Raw genomic sequence first — 18209 nt, 5'->3', positions numbered from 1 at the left:
CCCGGTTCGACACCATGAAACCCAAGAATTTACCAGACCGGACATCGAAGGTACATTTTTCCGGGTTGAGCTTCATGTTATACTTGCGGAGTACATCGAAGGTTTCTTGCAAATGCTTTAAATGGTCTTCTGTTTCCAGGGACTTGACCACCATGTCGTCAATATAAATTTCTATTGTTTTCCCTATTTGTTCTTCGAACATCCCATTAACTAGGCGTTGGTAAGTTGCACCGGCAGTTTTTAATCCAAAAGGTATCACATTGTAACAGTAAGTCCCATATCGGGTAATAAAGGATGTTTTCTCTTGATCCTCCGAGTGCATCCGGATTTGGTTATACCCGGAGTAAGCATCGAGAAAACTTAACATCTCATGCCCGGCCGTCGCATCGATCATTCTATTGATGTGAGGCAACAAAAATGAATCCTTCGGGCATGCTTTGTTTAGATCCTTATAATCAACGCACATTCGAAATTTATTACCTTTTTTCGGCACCACTACTACGTTAGCTAGCCAGTCCGGGTATTTTACCTTCCAGATAGAGCCTATTTTTAAAGCTTAGTTACCTCGTTCTTTACGAAGGCATGTTTTGCCTCTGCCATGGGCCTTCTCTTCTGCTTCATCGGGGGAAACCTCCCGTATAAGCTGAGCTTGTGAGTTGTTACTTCCGGTGGCACACCTGTCATATCTATATGGGACCATGCGAAGTAATCGACATTAGCTCGAAGAAATTCAATTAACTTGTTCCTGAGCTCTGAGGTTAACCCCGTGCCCAGGTATACCTTTCTGTCCGGTAGATATTCGAACAAGATGATCTGCTCCAGCTCCTCTACTGTTGACTTGGTTGCATTCGATTCATCCGGCATGACGAACGATCAGGGTACACCAAAATCATCCTCTTCATACCCCGGATCCAACCCCGTGTGCTTTGATTGCTATTTGGTGTCCTTTTCCCCGGTTGAATCTTCTTCCTTTTGATCCGATTTTTTTGGCTGAGGTGTCGCTTCCTCGACCACGAACATCTCCCTTGCAACGGGTTGTTCACCTCAGATAGATTTTATCCCCTCCAGTGTCGGGAATTTCAGCAGCTGATGCAATGTCGACGGGACGACCTTCATGCTATGTATCCAAGGTCTACCCAACAATGCATTATACTTCATATCTCCTTTGATTATGTAGAACACCGTTTGCTGGATAGTGCCATCAATGTTTACCGGCAATGAGATCTCCCCTTTTGTGGTTTCGCTTGCCATGTTGAACCCGCTGAGTACCCGGGCTACCGGCACGATCTGATCGAGTAGCCTTAGCTGTTCGACCACTCTCCACCGGATGATGTTGGCCGAGCTACCTGGGTCAATCAAAATACGTTTAATTTGAGTTTTAAAAATAAGTACAGAGATTACCAATGCATCATTGTGCGGTTGGATGATGCCTTCTGCATCCTCGTTGCTGAAAGAGATGGAACCCTCGGATAAATAATCCCGGCTGCGCTTCTCACGCACAATAGAAACCTTGGTCTGTTTCATCACCAGCCCTCGTAGGGTATCGGTACCCCCGATTATCATGTTGATTATATGCTGAGGTTCCACTGGTTCTACCCGTTTATAAGTCTTTCTTTCCTTGTAGTGACTTTTGGCTCGTTCACTTAGCAATTCTCGGAGATGGTCGTTCTTTAGTAACCGAGCCACCTCCTCTCTTAGTTGGCGACAATCTTCAGTTCTGTGTCCATGAGTTCCATGATATTCACACATTACGCTCAGGTCTCGTTGGCTCGGGTCCGACCTTAGTGGTCTCGGCCATCTTACATCTGCTATACGGCCAATAGCCGAGACGAGGTCCGAAGTGTTGACATTGAAGTTGTACTTCGATATCCTCGGCAAGTCTTTGTTGCTGGCCGAGCTTCCGGCATCGCTCCTGAATGAGAGACCTCGACTGTTCAACGGGCGTTCAGCCCGTTTATCACCTCGACCGGAGAAATGACTCGGGCCAGCCCTTGATTTTTTCGATTTGAAGCTTAGTTTTTCCGAATGAGAATTTGGCCGATACCTTTCCCTCGATGATCTGGCCTCCGGTTCGTAGTTCTTCCTTGGTCTTTCCAAACTTTTGTTCATATTTACGGGCCCCGGGGGAAGCTCGAGTTGGTCATCCTCCACCGAATCTTTGACTCGTATCGGTTATGGACATCCGCCCAGGTCACAGCCTCGTATTCCAGTAAGTTTTCCTTTAATTTGAACGAAGCCGTCGAGCTCCGAGGATTGAGCCCCTTTGTGAAAGCTTGTGCAGCCCATTCCTCCGGAACCGGAGGGAGCTCCATTCGTTCCCTTTGGAATTGGTTGACAAATTCACGCAATAACTCATCATCTCTTTGGGTTATACGGAAAATATCTGCCTTACGGGCCTGCATCGTTTTGGCACCGGCGTGAGCTTTTATTAAAGCATCGGCGAGCATTTCGAAAGAAGTGATCGAATGCTCTGGCAGATGGTCGTACCAAGTCAATGCTCCCTTTGACAGAGTTTCCCCGAACGTTTTTAGCAACAGGGACTCAATTTCATCCTCTTCCACATCATTGCCTTTTATAGCGCAAGTGTATGAAGTCACGTGTTCCTGAGGGTCCGTTGTGCCGTCATATTTCTGGATATCCGGCATCTTGAACCTCTTCGGGATCAATTTCGGAGCCGCACTCGGAGGAACAGGCCTCTGAATGTAACTCTTCGAATCCGGTCCTTTCAGAATAGGCGGAGCCCCCGGTATTTGATCCACCCGAGAGTTATATGTTTCCACCCTCTTTTCGGTTGAGTCTACCCGCTTCGCCAATGTTTCGAGCATTCTCAGAACCTCGGTGGATGAACCAGCTCCGGACCCATTGCTCTCAACCATCCGTGCCTCATCCCTTCTGGGTTCAACAACACCCTTCGCCTTCTCCGGGGTCGTTTTATCTCTTCTGTTTTGCAACTGGGCTATTGCGATTCCTTGTTCGGCAATCGCTACTCTCTGTTCCTGCAACATTTCAAAAATTAAACGTAAGTCAATATTATCATTCTGGGTATCTGGTTCTTTCCGGCCTTGTGTCCGGGACAAAGTAATTGAATTGTGAGTATTTAAAGGATCGGTGGCCGGCTGGGCGGCATTCTCCTGGTTCACGGTGTTTTGCCGGTTGAGGCCCTCCCTCGAATTAACGGGGTTCGGGTCAGCGGGGTTTGTTGGTAATCCTCGTGGCCCGCTGTCTTCATTTTCAGCCACAATCTCGTTGTTGTTGACGTGAGCAGATTGTCCACTGTTAACCATTTGGTCCGTTTTTACAGAGACGAACAAAAGATATTTTTGATTCTGACGGGTAAGATAGAGATCAAGATCAAAGACCACTATTATCCTAGCCCCACAGTGGGCGCCAAACTGTTTACCCCGAATTTAGGTAATCAATTAAATTTATAAATGAGGTATAGGATATATGGTTGAACTTTGATCTATTTGGTTGAAAAAAGGTATATAAAGATATGTTATGAAGGAGCGAATAATAATTAGTGATTTACTCTAAATATATGTGTCTAATAATATATGAGTATTGTTTAATTGAACGAAGCTAAAGAATAACAATTGAATTCGGACCAAAGTCAGAGAATGAGAGAGATTTTATATATTTTGCTATTACAATGTTCTAGAACTCAAGAAGCCAACCCTTGAAAGTAAAATAATGCCTCCTATTTGTAGTTTTGCCTTATGGGCCTCTTACAACATAAGCCCCTTTGAATAAAGAAAAATCCTAAAAAGGATAAGGTTGGGTCATACGGTCTGACACCCGTACGATTGGTAGTACAATGTGGCTGAACGGTATTGACGCGTGGCAATTGTGTAACGGATCACCCGGACCAACGACCACGATCAACCGGATCAACGGCCACGATAAACCGGACCAATGGCCACGATCAACTAGGCTATGGAGAAACTGGACCAAATGATGTCCTTCGCTTTCTTCGGTTCAAGCACCCCTTCGGTCCCGAAAGAAAGTCTTCATGCTCGTGCTGGCTTCTTTCTTCCCTCGGTCTCCGATCTTATCGGTTTAACATATATCCGATTTTTACCGTATACAATTACCACAGATTAAAACTTCATTAAAGTACTAAACTTATTATTGGGTTTTTAAAAGCTTGAAAACTCACAAATATATGTTGTGATTTGTTAAAGGTTTCAACATGGATGTCCTCATTGGGATAATTGGTGGAGAAAAATGTGAGTAGAAAATTGAGAGAAATGTTCAAGTGGTGCGGGGTCTTTGAGAGGTGAGTGTTGATAAGTCGCGTGAAGATGACTGCAGTATTTATTGTATTGGCGATATATATATATATATAGTTACTTCTTACCTTAAATAATTCTATAATTTATAATATGATTTTTTTTTTCCGTTCAAAAATTGATTGAGGATAATATTCATATTTATCATCATAAATTTAAACATTTTTGCGTGAAAGTAAAAAAAAATTAAAACTTCATTATTGGCGTTTTTAGAAGCTTGAAAACTCACAAATTGATTTTGTGATTTGCTGAATCTTTTGTCAAATTGATGATTGCGTTTGTGGGGGTGCTATTTGAAGTTGTGGTTAAAATTTGAAGCTATTCAATTAAGATTTGAGCTATTGTTGGTGTTTTTGACCCATTTCAAATGAATTTTTGTGGAAATTCATAGGTGACGAAATTCAATTTTTGTATAATATTATATATCGAGTGTATAAACACAATAGCAGAAAAAAGTTAATAATACAGGTGTAAGCTAAAACTATTACTGCCTCCATCCCATTTTATAGAAGGTATTTGATTCGATACAAAAGTTTCACGAGTAATGAAAGACTTTTCAAACTTATGGTCTAAAAGAAATGATTGAAACTTGTGTGGCTAGAAAACAAAAAAAGGGTGAAAGTTGAATTGTTACTAAATATAGAAATGTGTCATTTGTTTAGATTGACTAAAAAGGAAAGAGTATCATATAAATTGGGACGGGGAAGTATATTACACTGGTGCAATGTATTGTGCAGTCAAACCTCTCTATAATTGCTATTCATTATAAAAACATTTCACTATAACAACCTGATTTTCTTCGGAACCGATTTTTCATGTTATAATTTACTTCTCTATAATAACATTCTACTTATAACAGCAGTGACATTCATTATACTGGTACACTCTTTGTAAAATTACCTCTCTATAATAGCCACAATCAAATATTATATAATAATATTTTGTAAGAAATATATTATGTATAACCATAAAATATTAAAATATTTATGGTAATCATCAAGGGAAAGCTATTGAATTCCTTTTTGTGAAAGTCCGGATAAAAATTTCCGTCAATTCAAGTGTTATATTATCACTAAGAGACTGGAATTTACGAAACAACTGACAATTGTAGATTTCTTACGTCAAACTTGAAATATTTATATTTTCAATTAATTTTAAATGTATTTGTTCCGTGTATTTTAATTCTTTTTCGGTACGGTACAACTAGTTATGAATTTATTGGTTACTTCAGTTGTTTTAATTAATGAAATATAAAATAAATGAAGATTTTTAAAATTAACAAGTATTTTGTTTTTGTTTATAACATAAAAAGTACATTTTTTTTTTTTGCGTACTTTCGTTTATTAGCTAAATGAGATCCAAATACCAAATGCTAGTATACATACATAACGGCACCTTACTATAGCAGCCATAAAATTTTCGGACAAACGCTACAACTAGAGAGATTTGACTTTCGAACAAACGCTGCCACTAGAGAGGTTTAACTTTCGGATAAACGCTGACACTAGAAAGATTTGACTTACTGATTTTATATTTTTTAAAATATTACCTTTAATATTTCCTAGTTCACTAGCAAATGAAGCATATTCTTTTTTCTTGATCTACCACAATCAAGCATATTCTCTGTACATACAGTTGCGCATGCTTTCATAGCGGACCAGGTTCTCATCTTTACACTAAGAGCCTGTTTGGATGGGCTTATGCCTTTAAGCTGAAAATAGCTTATAAGTCAAAAAAAATAAGTTGGGGTAGTCCAACTTATTTTTTTTGGCTTATAAGTTGTTTTCAGCTTATAAGCTGCTTTAGATAAGCTAAGTCAAAAGGACTCAATTATTTTTTTGAGCTTATTTTAAGTACAAAATGACTTTAAGCTGATCAGCCAAACACTCAAAAAAGTTAAAAACAGCTTATAAGCCAACTTATAGCCAATCCAAACGGGCTCTAAACCGGAAAAAAGGCTCATCACGCAGTGTAATGGCCAGAAAGAGACAACACAACTTCATAACCACAGTTGGGGAAAGTCATTTTCATTGGATTTCACGAGAAACCTTAATTTTGTGCTGAAAGATTTTCGTTTCACAAATCTTACTCAAATCTTACACTTTTTGGTCGATAAACATTGGATCCACCAATTTGCGAAGTAAAAATAAAATAAAAATGACTGGAATCTAAATTAATAATTTGTCTATGTTCAATGACTTTTTAATACAAAAATAAGTTTTGGACCAAAGCTATGGGTTCGACCGAACCCACACCCGATGAGCTAGCTCCGCCCCTGCTTGCAGTGGCATTTACGAAGTGACATGCCACAACCTTCTGTTGGTCCTTGGTTAACCCGCCTTGTTCAAAAAATCTGCCAGCCAGCGTGATGCGAGTATTCAAATGCAGAAAATATAGAAAAAACTTAAGTGCATTAGTTTATGGAACTTCAATAAGCTGCAAGTACATCTGGCTCAAATAAAAGACTCAAGAATTTGGCATCACAGTGGGAGGCCAGCGATGTGTTCATGTGACTGTTATACTGAAAATGAATATACAATAATCAAACATCCTTTCCAGATTCTCGCATATGGAGAATGTATGATTTTCCAAAAAACAAAGTGCTTGTACAGAGTCATACATTTACAAAATTTTCCAGATGCAGATTGACATCCCCAGCCACAACCCGACTGCCTCAATAACGGCAACCCTCTACATTTGTAACAACCTCAACCTTCGCAATACTACAAAAATCGAGACAGACAAGCTCTCTAGTCCACATCTTAAATCCAAATATTAAGGAAATAGTAGTAATCAAATAAGAGAGGGGAGCTCGGTTAAGTGAAGCATCCCCGCTTCATGCAGGGTCCGGTAAAGGGCCGCCATTCCAAGGGAGTGTAGGCAGTCTACCCAGGCGCAAGCATCAATGGCTGATTCCACGGTTCGAACCAAATCCAAATACTAAGGAAAAAGTTGTCCGTTAGCTAATCTCAATAACAATGAGAACAACTTCTGGATGTTTTGACTTTTGACAACTCAAAGTGAAAGACAAAGCCCTTTAATTGTTGGTTAACGAAGAGACAGTGGCTTCTCCATAACTTTTCTTTATCCAGTCTAGAACATCCACACAATCCTCACGCCCAATGAAATGCCTTCACATACAGAGAGAGACTTTAGCTTAGGAGAAAGGAGTGAAGATTTTTGTTTCTACATTTCAAGTTCGTACCTGTTTCTTGTACGATAGGCCTTCAATTCTGCAACTTGACGGGCGTTTCTTATCTCTTTCCTCATACGAAGTGACTCAGGCATCTGGAGATGGCTATCCTGACTGTTATATGAATCACATATGAAGTTAAGCACCTTTTCCTGTAAATGGCATTTTCAGATGTCAGAAGGAGAATATTGAGGAACTTCATGGCTCATGCTATTCAGAGATAAGGCCTCAAAAACGGTAAGATTAAACAATTTCTCATAGGGGAAAAAACACGACTGCCTCTATACATGAAATCGAAAGATAACAAATACGTTTTCCTTGAAAAATGAAAAACTGAAAATTATCACATGCTAATTCCATGTCAAAGAATCCCTATTATGCTTACAATTGTCACTGCCTATATTTACCCTCAAGGCATGCTTTTGGAAAAAGAGAAGTCTCAGGGCAAGAATAAGCATCTAAAATCAAAGAAAGTCATCGTGAAACTGATAGTAACTCTATGAACAAAACACGGAAACAATTTGAAAGAATCCTCCCATACTATGGTGATTATTGCTTTGAAAAGGATCTATTATTGTTCTGGATCTTCCAGAATCAGCTTTTCATAATCACAAATTTGCACCATACAGAACATACCAACCACGGCATGGTGGCATACACAACGAGATACATGCAAATATCCACATATAAATGCATGCATGACTTATATATATCATAGTGGCAATAAAAGGAATCATGAGTAACTGTGAGAACCCAGGAGAAAACTCAGCTACTGCATCCAGAATGAAGAGAAATGTCCAACTTGATAAAAGTTCTATCTAACAAAGACAAAGGCAGAGCAATTCCTTAAGGAACAGAAATGGCATACCAAAGGTTTAGAAGCATCTATCCACTCATAAATCTGTTCATTGCGAAACCATGTCATCTGCCTTTTTGCAAAGTTTCTGCTCAGGAATATAAGAATCAGTCAAACAGCTTATAAAATTAGAAGCAATAATATTATAGACAATCCAATCAGATCAAGAAAACCTACTGAAAGCTCCCAAATCTATGAAAAGGACCAGACAGGAGTAAGAGTGGACCAATTTAGGCAGCGATACCAGGAGTTCCTCACATTTGCATCCACAATCATTCATACTGCTCTTTTCTACTCTTGACAAGTAACAATAGTCTCATAAAATGTAGCTCGGTCAGCAGACAAGGAGGTGAGGGTTAAGTATAAAGTAAGTTGTCTTCATAAGTGATGGGGAAGACATGATTAAAACTCTGTCAAGAATAGTTGTGGACCTTTCTGCTGATATATGGAAAATCCGCATACAATGACTACAACATTTAAGCATCCAGAACTAAACTGTGATGCTAGAGAAAAATTGCAGATAAATGCTACATCTAAATGTCAAGAAAGAAAGGTTGTCTTAGTATGTGAAATAAAATAATAATATAGGGAGTGTTTGTTATGACGAAGTCATTTTTCATAAGGAGGTCATATACTGCTGGTGCTTTGGTTATGTTTGGGGGAAGGGGTGCGGATTGACTTCTCTCACTTATGGATGAAAGCCATTTTCAGAAGAGGCAAAGGTAGGCCGTAGAAGTACTGTGGGGAGGTGATTAGACGGGATATGGCGCAGGTGCAGCTTACCGAGAGCATGACCTTAGATAGGCGGTTATGGAGGACACGAATTAGGGTAGATGGTTAGTATGCCCTTGAGTGTTGTCCTATTTACCCTTTCATACTAGTAGTCGTAGTAGTATTCTAGTATTTCCAATATCTGCTGTCTCTTGTACTTCGGTTATTGTATTAGTTTGCAGTTACTGTTACTTTCTTCACAATGCTTAGCTATAGTATTTTGTCATTGCTTCTTTTCTTTCGCCATTTCTTATCTGACCCCTTTTTGTCATGCTTTCTTTTGAGCCGAGGGTCTTTCGGAAACAGCCTCCCTACCTCCCAAGGTAGGGATAAGGTCTGTGGGATTACACTAGGTATGTTGTTGTCGTACCGACCATACACCAGAAAACATTTTCTGGGAAAATAATTTTCCATGAAAAACATTCTCCTGAAAACATTTTCCATAAAATAATTTCTGTCATACCAAACATGTCAATGGGGCCTTGAGGGTTCTTAATATATTGAAAGATAACATTTTGAAAAATTATATACTTTTTCAGAAGCAAAAAAAAAAAAAAATGATCATCACCATTTGAGAACAACACATAATCATAGTGAAAGTAAAATACCGTGATGCTTTCTGGAATTCAGATAAAAATCTATAGAAGTCACCAGCAGAACTCCATCCTCCATTTTCTCTACATCTTAGAAGGTATTCCATTGCCTGAAAGATTTTGAACAAACACATATTAGGAAACAAACTACTGGATTTCGTTCAGGTTATAGGGATCCAGATATACTTGTCGGTAACCAATTGCTCGAGTAGCAGAATTAGAGTTCGGCAAAAGACCCAAATCAAGAAGCCACCTTGCCTCAGATAGAATTCCATCTGTTCCTGCAGTATGCCACCATCATAATGAATTAATTAGCATAAAGGTATTCTAACTAAAGTTGTTAAGGAACTAAAATAGAAAGCTCTTATTTGAAAGTTTTTTTTTTTTTTTTTTTTGGGATGCAAAGATTAAGGCTTGTGAAAATGATAAGGAAAAGCAGAATATCAAGCAGCATCCTTCGAGAAGATAAATTTTGCATGTATATTTAATTCAAGAAGTGATACTGTGGTTTAAGAATTCAAAACCTTGAAACAATGTAAAACAAGCAAATTAATCATAAAAATCCATTAATCTTTTACCTAAGAGCATATCCTCACACCGGAAATCAATTGATCTATAGAGATCCAGCCTATCGGTGGAAAGGAAATAACAAAGAAAATCATACTCCAAATCCTTTATTTCACTTTGCTGCAATCTGTCAGCAAAACTCTTGACATCGGCAGCATCTGTTGCACCTGAATCAAGCTGTTCTCTGAAAGAATTATATGGTACTTCAAAAGCCGATGGAGGTGACCCAGTAGACTGCAAGCCAAAAGTATATATAGCTTTTTCATCAACATATAGACTGAAAAGGCAACGACAATATGGAGACAGTGTGCACATCTCAATCCAGTCTCAACTACTTCATAACCAGAAAGAGTTCTTATAAAACCAATATAAGTTCTCTCTACAAGCACATCAATAGTTGACAAGAAAACATGGATTCTCCCTGCAAGTACATCACTAAGTGACAAGCCATAACACAGAAATCTCTAATGTCCACCATATCATACAACACATGATCTTGCCTACAGAAAGGGGGGTTAAAATCAGAGGGATCACAGGTGAAAGTTAAACATTTTTTAACAATTACCTTAATAATTTCAAGCCTGCGACGCAAGCGGTACCAATCATTTGCCGCTAAAGACAGGGCTCCAGGATCACCAGCTTTAACCAACAACTGAACAGCAGCATCCCAGTCATAATCATTCTGTAAGTTTGCAAGCTCTGAATAGACTTCAGCACTAATCTCCCTCGAGGCTTTTGGAACATCTGGCTTCCCATAAATAAACCTTAAATGTTGGATAGAATTTATTATATGAGTTGGAAGATCATGCCCCTTTAGGTTAAGTGACTCAGTTGTAGAGACTGCATGAAAACCGAATTCTTGTACATCCAAGATCCAATTCTATCACCAGTTACAGGATATATGTAAGCTTCAATTATAAGTATAATAAAGCTCGTAAATAGATAGATCTCCTTTTTGGGGTTAAGAGATAGATCTCTTAGCCTTTATTCGCATAACCTCAGTCTTGCTCTCTCACAGTCTGTAGTTTTAAAAATTTCTTGTTAAACAAGTTGCAACCAAAAATTTTAGCTTTAGTTTGAACTGTGTCCTCAATCTAACCAAAAGCTTTCAATTATGAGCTATAATATTCTACACATACCACCGCAAATATAATCCAGTACCACCCGCGACTATTGGAACACGGCCCCTATCTAGGATATCTCTGGTAGTTTGTCTTGCATCCTCAAAAAATTGTCCAACTGAATAATCTGATGACATATCCAAAGAAAATGAGAACAGTGTCCTGTGTTAGCATTAAAAGACAAAAAGTTTAAGGACACATCACATAGGGCATACCAGCAGTTTACTAAATTTGAGCGAAGTAGACAATAGAAAATTCACTTCAGTTTACAGCCCCATGCCTCCACCCCACCCAGCTGGCACAGGGTGTTCCGTTGAAAAAGGACTCCTGAGTCTTGATCACAGTGAGAGTTTGGATTGTTGTTTTATTCTAAATTAAAAATACCAGTGATTCACTTCAACGATTTGTAGAAAACACGCAAATGCCTTGAGCATAAACAAACAAAGGTGAAATGTTAGTTCATTGCCGAAAATGATAACAGACCTATAAAAAGCTTTGCGAAATTATCTTATACTGAGTAGGGAAATATACAAAGGCTTTGTCTAGTCCGGATGTGAAACAAAATTAGCAAGAGAAGCCATCAAATATTTGTGAACTCTTATTGAACATTTGAGTAGTTTGGAGAGAATTCACATTATTTACTGTAATAGTCAGGCCTTTTATTACTTTGGAGCTTGTTCATCAAGTAAAAGATAATGCGGTCAATTTGAGGGTTTCAACAAACTGAAGAATTTTGATGTGTTCCCTTCATTGATTTTAATTCCTGGATGTTCCTCAAAAATGGAAAGCAGAGGGCTTTTATCGCTAATGAAGGTCACAACTCACAAGCAGCAAACACACGCAACAAATCACAATTCATGAAAATGTAGAGGGCATAGATCATGCATCATTGAGTCACGGGGTGTGCGGCACAGCTATTGAAATTCATCCAAAATATTGTGACATTGCTTCAGACCAGCTAATTTAGACAGAAATACCTTCGGATGGATGCAATATGTCAACCAGATGATGTACCACTTCCTGCAAACCATACAGAAAAAATAAGCACCTGCCATGGCGGTACTCTGACACATGCTTCTATCAAAATTCAAAAAGTATTTTACATTCCTCAGACGGAACAACGGATAGTAATAAAGCTCCAGAAGTTAGTCACTCAGTACACATCCACAGATGAACCCCAAAAGAACCAAACTTATGCAAAAATAAGTATAAACATTTTTTTTTTTTGAGTCAAATAATAAGTATAAACATTATCACCAAAAGAATTTTTTTTCCTTATTTTTTCACATCTCCAATCCTCATTTTCCAAATCATTTTGAACAATAGGGGCACGAGAGATATTTTCACTTTGAGTAATAGGAGCATTATAAATATTATTACTCCTTAATGAAAAAATATTACCAAAAAATTCAACATTCTTTGTTTCGACTATAGTGTAGAGCTCGATCACATGACTATTAATACCAAGAAATCTATATGCAACATTATTATTAGCATAGCCAATAAGCATACAGTCAAAAGTCTTCGATCCTATTTTTATTTTCTTAGGATCATGTTGCATTAACTTAGCAAGCCACCCCCACACTTTCAAATATTTCAGGTTAGGAGGGATTTTCCAACAGTTCATAAGTTTTTTTTTTTTTTCCAATTTTCTTGTAAGGTATCCTATCTTGTAAATGATAGGCAAACAAAATAGCTTTACCCTAAGACTATTAGGTGCATACAAACTAACAAACATGCGATTCATTATTATTTCTCAACAAGTATACTTTTGCATATGTAGAGAAATCATTCATAAATGTGACATAACTTAATAGGCTTACATGTTTCATGTCAGAACATTCCTCCAGAACTCAGGCAGTAAACATACTAATATTAGCAAAACATAATTCCAAATGTGCTGAAGCAATACCTTTCTTTCACCAAGGGAAGGTTTCGCTGAACCAACATCAAGCCCTCGATACACCTATGAATCCAGAGGACATGTTAACTTGCTAACAACATGCCTCAAAATCAACTGAATTGCAACAAACCACCATTCAATTACACACATTGACAAGTTTGTGAATCTCTCTATCTCATTTAAGTTCAAGTTTTAATACTTCAATTATATTCCTTGTTTACTGCCAATCTCAGTTTTCTTACTAGTCAAAACGGAAGCAATTTATGAGGTTAATAATAAAGTGCTGAGTTACTCGGGGCATGAAATTAAAAGAGACTTTTGAGTTATTTATTTAAGAATTTAGGACTCAAGTTCTAAAAATTAGGTAAAAGGGACTCTATCCCCCTAAGTTTTTTTAATTTACACAAAAAACCCTAAGTTTTTTTAATTTACACAAAAGCCCAAAAATAAAAGCACTTTTTACCCAAAAAAAAAAAAAAAAAAACCTGTACGTTTTTCTCTTAAAAAATACGCAAGCAACTATTGGTTGCTTAAACAAACACTGGTTGTTTCAGAAAATATCTAACTATTTATACTAGAAATCATTTCTCGTTAAAAAAGAAATTTAAAAAAATAATTGTTGCTTATAATAACAACATTATTATTCAGGCAACTCCACTTCACCTGAAAAGTTAATAAACAATTGTTTGTTGCAATAACAAACACTTGTTGCTGATAATAAACAACAAGAAGTTGTTCAAGCAACTCCTTGTTGCTTATACAATAACCTTGTATCTCATTAAAATTAGGTAAACAACTAGTAGTTGTTTAAATAAATAAAGGTTGCTTATAATAAACAACACGAAGTTGTTTAAACAACTCATTATTGCTTATACATGAACTCAATTGGAAATTAATTGATTGATCACAAATGAAAATTAACTAATATAAAAACCTTTTTTCTTGTAAAAACTAGTCATTTGATGAGTGATTAAATCCAACTTATTAATTTTATCATCAATTGATTGACTATACTAATAGTTTAAACAAATATTTACTGATCCAGTGATAATGGAATCTATGTTGTTTGATTATATGAATATTAGAACATCAACTTATTGACTTGATAACAATTAAATATCAAACGAGTCATTCAATGAGTTATTAAACCCAACTTATTAATAATATCATAATTGATCGCAAAATTGATTGACTCTACTAATAGTTTAACAATAACTTACTGATCTAGTGATAATGGAATGAATGTTGTTTGATTATATGAATATTTGAACATCAACGTATTCACTTGATAACAATTAAATGTCAAACGAGTCGTCCAATGAGTGGTTAAACCCAACTTATTAATAATATCACAATTGATCGCAAAATTGATTGACTCTACTAATAGTTTAACAATAACTTATTGATCTACTGATAATGGAATCAATGTTGTTTGATTATATGAATATTTGAACGTCAACGTATTCACTTGATAACAATTAAATATCAAAGGAGTCGTCCAATGAGTGATTAAACCCAACTTATTAATAATATCACAATTGATCGCAAAATTGATTGACTCTACCAATAGTTTAACAATAACTTACTAATCTAGTGATAATGGAATCAATGTTGTTTGATTATATGAATATTTTAACATCAACGTATTCACTTGATAACAATTGAACATCCAATGACCCGTTCGATAAGTTCTAATGTAAACAACCAACAGTTTCATAAACAACTTCGTGTTGTTTAACATAAACAACTACTATTTGCTTAAGCAACAATCGATTGTTTGCTAAGTTTTCACAAGAATTGGGGTTCTGTTGTAAGCAACTAGGAGTTGTCGAAACAATTTTTTGTTGTTTATTGTAAGCAACTTTTTGGGTTTTGTTAAAAGTTTTTGATCTTTTAATTTTCGGAAAAGGGCCAAAATTACCCCTGAACTTTGAAAAATAGTTCATTCATACCTTTCGTTATACTTTAGGGCCAATTATACCCTTACAGTTATACTATGGGGTCAATTATACCCTTATGTCTAACTGCTGCCACGTGGCATTATCCCAGCCCTTCAAAATTATTTTACCCTCAAATAATTTTTTACCCACTAAAATAATTCAACCCGACCCGAATGTTTTTTCCAGCAAAACTAATACGGATAATTTTTCCAGCAAAAAAAATAAAAATAATTCCGTATTAGTTTGGGCTGGAAAAAAAATCAGGTCGGGTTGAGTTATTTTAGTGGGTAAAAAATTATTTTAGGGTAAAATAATTTTGAAGGGCTGGGATGATGCCACGTGACAGCAGTTAGACATAAGGGTATAATTGACCTCATAGTATAACGGTAAGGGTATAATTGGCCCTAAGGTATAACGAAGGGTATGAATGAACTATTTTTCAAAGTTCAGGGGTAATTTTGACCCTTTTCCGTTTAATTTTTTACCCTAAGTTTACAAATGTTTTAATGGATGGGATTTTGGGTTTTGTTAAAAGTTTTTGATCTTTTATTTTTTTACCCTAAGTTTACAAATATTTTAATTCAACCCCATCTCTTCATAATTAACCCCTAATTAAATGTTTATAACAAAAGAAAAAGAAAAAGAAATAGAAATCCCCTATTCTTCATTCCACTCTCAAAGAACCCTTTTAGCTCATTTTCCCGAGTTACTCCCTCCGTCCCAAAATACCTGTCACATTTCTTTTCTCGAGAGCCAAACTACGTGAACTTTGACTAACATTTTATAATGTATTTTTTTTATATTGAAATTATTGATATGAGAAAAATTACAACTTATACTCCCTCCAGTCCATGTTACTTTTTTTTTTACCTTCTGCACACCCAAGAAAACATGAACTAAAAGTAATTTGACTAAATTATCCATGTTTACTCTTAATTTTCTAAAATGACAACTATTTTGGACCATTTATTTTTAGTAAGGACGAAAAGTAATTTGTACAAGAGATATAAGTACTTTTCATACGGTTCCGAATATAAAAACTTTAATTTTACTCCGTCAGTCCATTTTTACTTGTCTACTATACTAAAAATAGATGTCCAATTTTACTTTTCCAGTTTGGAAACCCAAGAGATAATTTACCATATTATTTCTATTTTACCCTTATTATTAAGTACTATAAATTTTCCAATTCATTTTCCAACATATAATAACTAGGGGCGACATAGTAAATATTACCAATTTATTTACTCCCTTCGTCCTAAAATAAGTGTCATCTTAGCAAAAATCAAGCACATTAGTAAATCAATAAATACAATGTGGAGCTTACTAAATTACCCCTATTTATGAGATAGTTTTTTGAGAATTGAACAATATGAAAGAGGACTATTTTTTTAATGCTAAGGGCATAATTGAAAATACTTATCAACTTTTGTCTTGCATTCCCTCCTAAAGTGACACGTATTTTGGGTTAAATGTTTTTTTTCTTAAGCTGACACTTATTTTGGGACACAAGGAGTATTGTCTCTTACGAAGTGTGTCAAGTCCAACACGGTGGATTGAGAGAGTAAAATTTTAAATTAACCTAATTTAACTAAGCTCCAAAAATTAGTTAAATTGACTCTCCCAGAAGCAAACATGACAAGTATTTTGAGATGAAGGAGTATTAACTAAGTACCTGAACAGAGTCAGCGCTAATGATTTCACCATTGAGTCTCTTGGCAAGCTCTAATGCTAGTTTGCTTTTGCCGGCACCGGTAGGTCCAGAAATTACAATAACTTTGTCCTTCTTGGTGGCAGAGCAGGAGCTGAAGAGGCGGTGGTTGCAGCGGCGGCAGCGCAAAAAATGTACGTCGGGAAGAAGGAGAATCGTCTCCGCCCTGTGGGGATGCCGGAGATAACTGCTAATTCGAACGCCTCCTGTCCCAGCGGTGCTTATCATTTCCTAGTCCTACACTGATGAGAAAGCCTTTGGAAAATTGGGACGTTTTAACTATAGTTTCTTTAAGATAAAAATAAAATAAAAGGGAAAATTACACTCTATATCCATATTTTGAGTATGATATTATATATTGTCTGTTCCAATTTATGTGATACATTTTGTTTTTTAGTCTGTCATAAAAAAATTGATACATTTCTATACTTAGAAATACTTTAACTTAAAACTTTCTTTAGGCCTCATTTGTTTTCATTAAGATTAAGACGTCTGAATCTGAATACACATCTGAATGATTAAAAAAATAAAACATTTATGTTCACTACTAATGGTGGAGATGTTTTGTAATCGTGGTGGATCGTGAGTGGGGGTGGAGGGGTGAGTGGGTGGTTGGGTGAGGGGTGGGAGGTAGTGGGGGTGGGGTTAGTGGTGGGAGGTAGGGGTAGTAGGGAGTGGGGGTGGGTGGTGTGGGGTAGGGTTGGTGGTGGGAAGTGGGGGTGGGTGGTGTGGGGTGGGATTGGGGTTGGTAGTGGGGTGGGGGTCGAGGGGAATAGGGGTTGGAATGGAGGGTGGGTGGATGATGGGGTGGGGTTGGAGTGGAGAGTGGGTGGAGGTGGGGTGGGGTTGAGGTGGAGGGTTGGGGTTGGGGTTGTGGTTGGAGCTGGTGATAAAAAAGTTTCATACAAAAATACCTCTTAATGATATTAAGACTTGGTTCAAGATCTTAATGATTAAGACCTATTCAGACCCAATAAGTACTTAGATCTTAATGCAAACAAATGCACTTAATGGCTTAAGGTATGAACCATTCAGATTCAGACCTCCAGCAAGTGCAAACAAATGAGGCCATCTATGACTTATTTTAGACCATAAGTTTCAAAAGTATTTTTTTTTCTTGAACTTTGTGTCATTCAAACTATACTGCATATATTGGGATGGAGGAAGTAATACTCTTTCCTTTTAATTTACATGAAGGTATTTGACAAGACATGATATTTAAGAAAGAAAGAAACACTTTTGAATCTTGTGGTCTAAAATAAGCC

At 36.9% G+C, this 18209-nt stretch overlaps 1 protein-coding gene across 1 annotated transcript; it reads right to left on the bottom strand.

The window, feature by feature from the left end:
* Positions 1 to 6721: 6721 nt before the first annotated feature.
* Positions 6722 to 17246, bottom strand: LOC132636433 (tRNA dimethylallyltransferase 9). Its single transcript, XM_060353300.1, has 11 exons — positions 16909 to 17246; positions 13303 to 13356; positions 12368 to 12410; positions 11409 to 11517; positions 10835 to 11033; positions 10281 to 10503; positions 9889 to 9983; positions 9718 to 9812; positions 8351 to 8426; positions 7495 to 7634; positions 6722 to 7420 (listed from the first exon to the last, which is right to left on the bottom strand). The coding sequence occupies exons 1-11, from the start codon at positions 17170 to 17172 to the stop codon at positions 7327 to 7329; spliced, it is 1392 nt and encodes a 463-aa protein (XP_060209283.1). The 5' UTR covers positions 17173 to 17246; the 3' UTR covers positions 6722 to 7326.
* Positions 17247 to 18209: the final 963 nt, after the last annotated feature.

The sequence above is a fragment of the Lycium barbarum genome, chromosome 4 (genome assembly GCF_019175385.1).
Source record: "Lycium barbarum isolate Lr01 chromosome 4, ASM1917538v2, whole genome shotgun sequence".
Lineage (NCBI taxonomy): Eukaryota > Viridiplantae > Streptophyta > Magnoliopsida > Solanales > Solanaceae > Lycium > Lycium barbarum.
This window is presented reverse-complemented; position numbering and strand designations above follow the sequence as displayed.

Bases quoted from the DNA above. Each gene is read 5' to 3' on its own strand.
- LOC132636433 (XM_060353300.1), bottom strand. From the start codon at position 17,172: ATGATAAGCACCGCTGGGACAGGAGGCGTTCGAATTAGCAGTTATCTC. The intron at 12,411-13,302 runs GTATTGCTTCAG...TATGGTTTGCAG, and splicing joins CTTCCCTTGGTGAAAGAAAG to GAAGTGGTACATCATCTGGT. The intron at 10,504-10,834 runs GTAATTGTTAAA...TTTGGCTTGCAG, and splicing joins GCAGGCTTGAAATTATTAAG to TCTACTGGGTCACCTCCATC.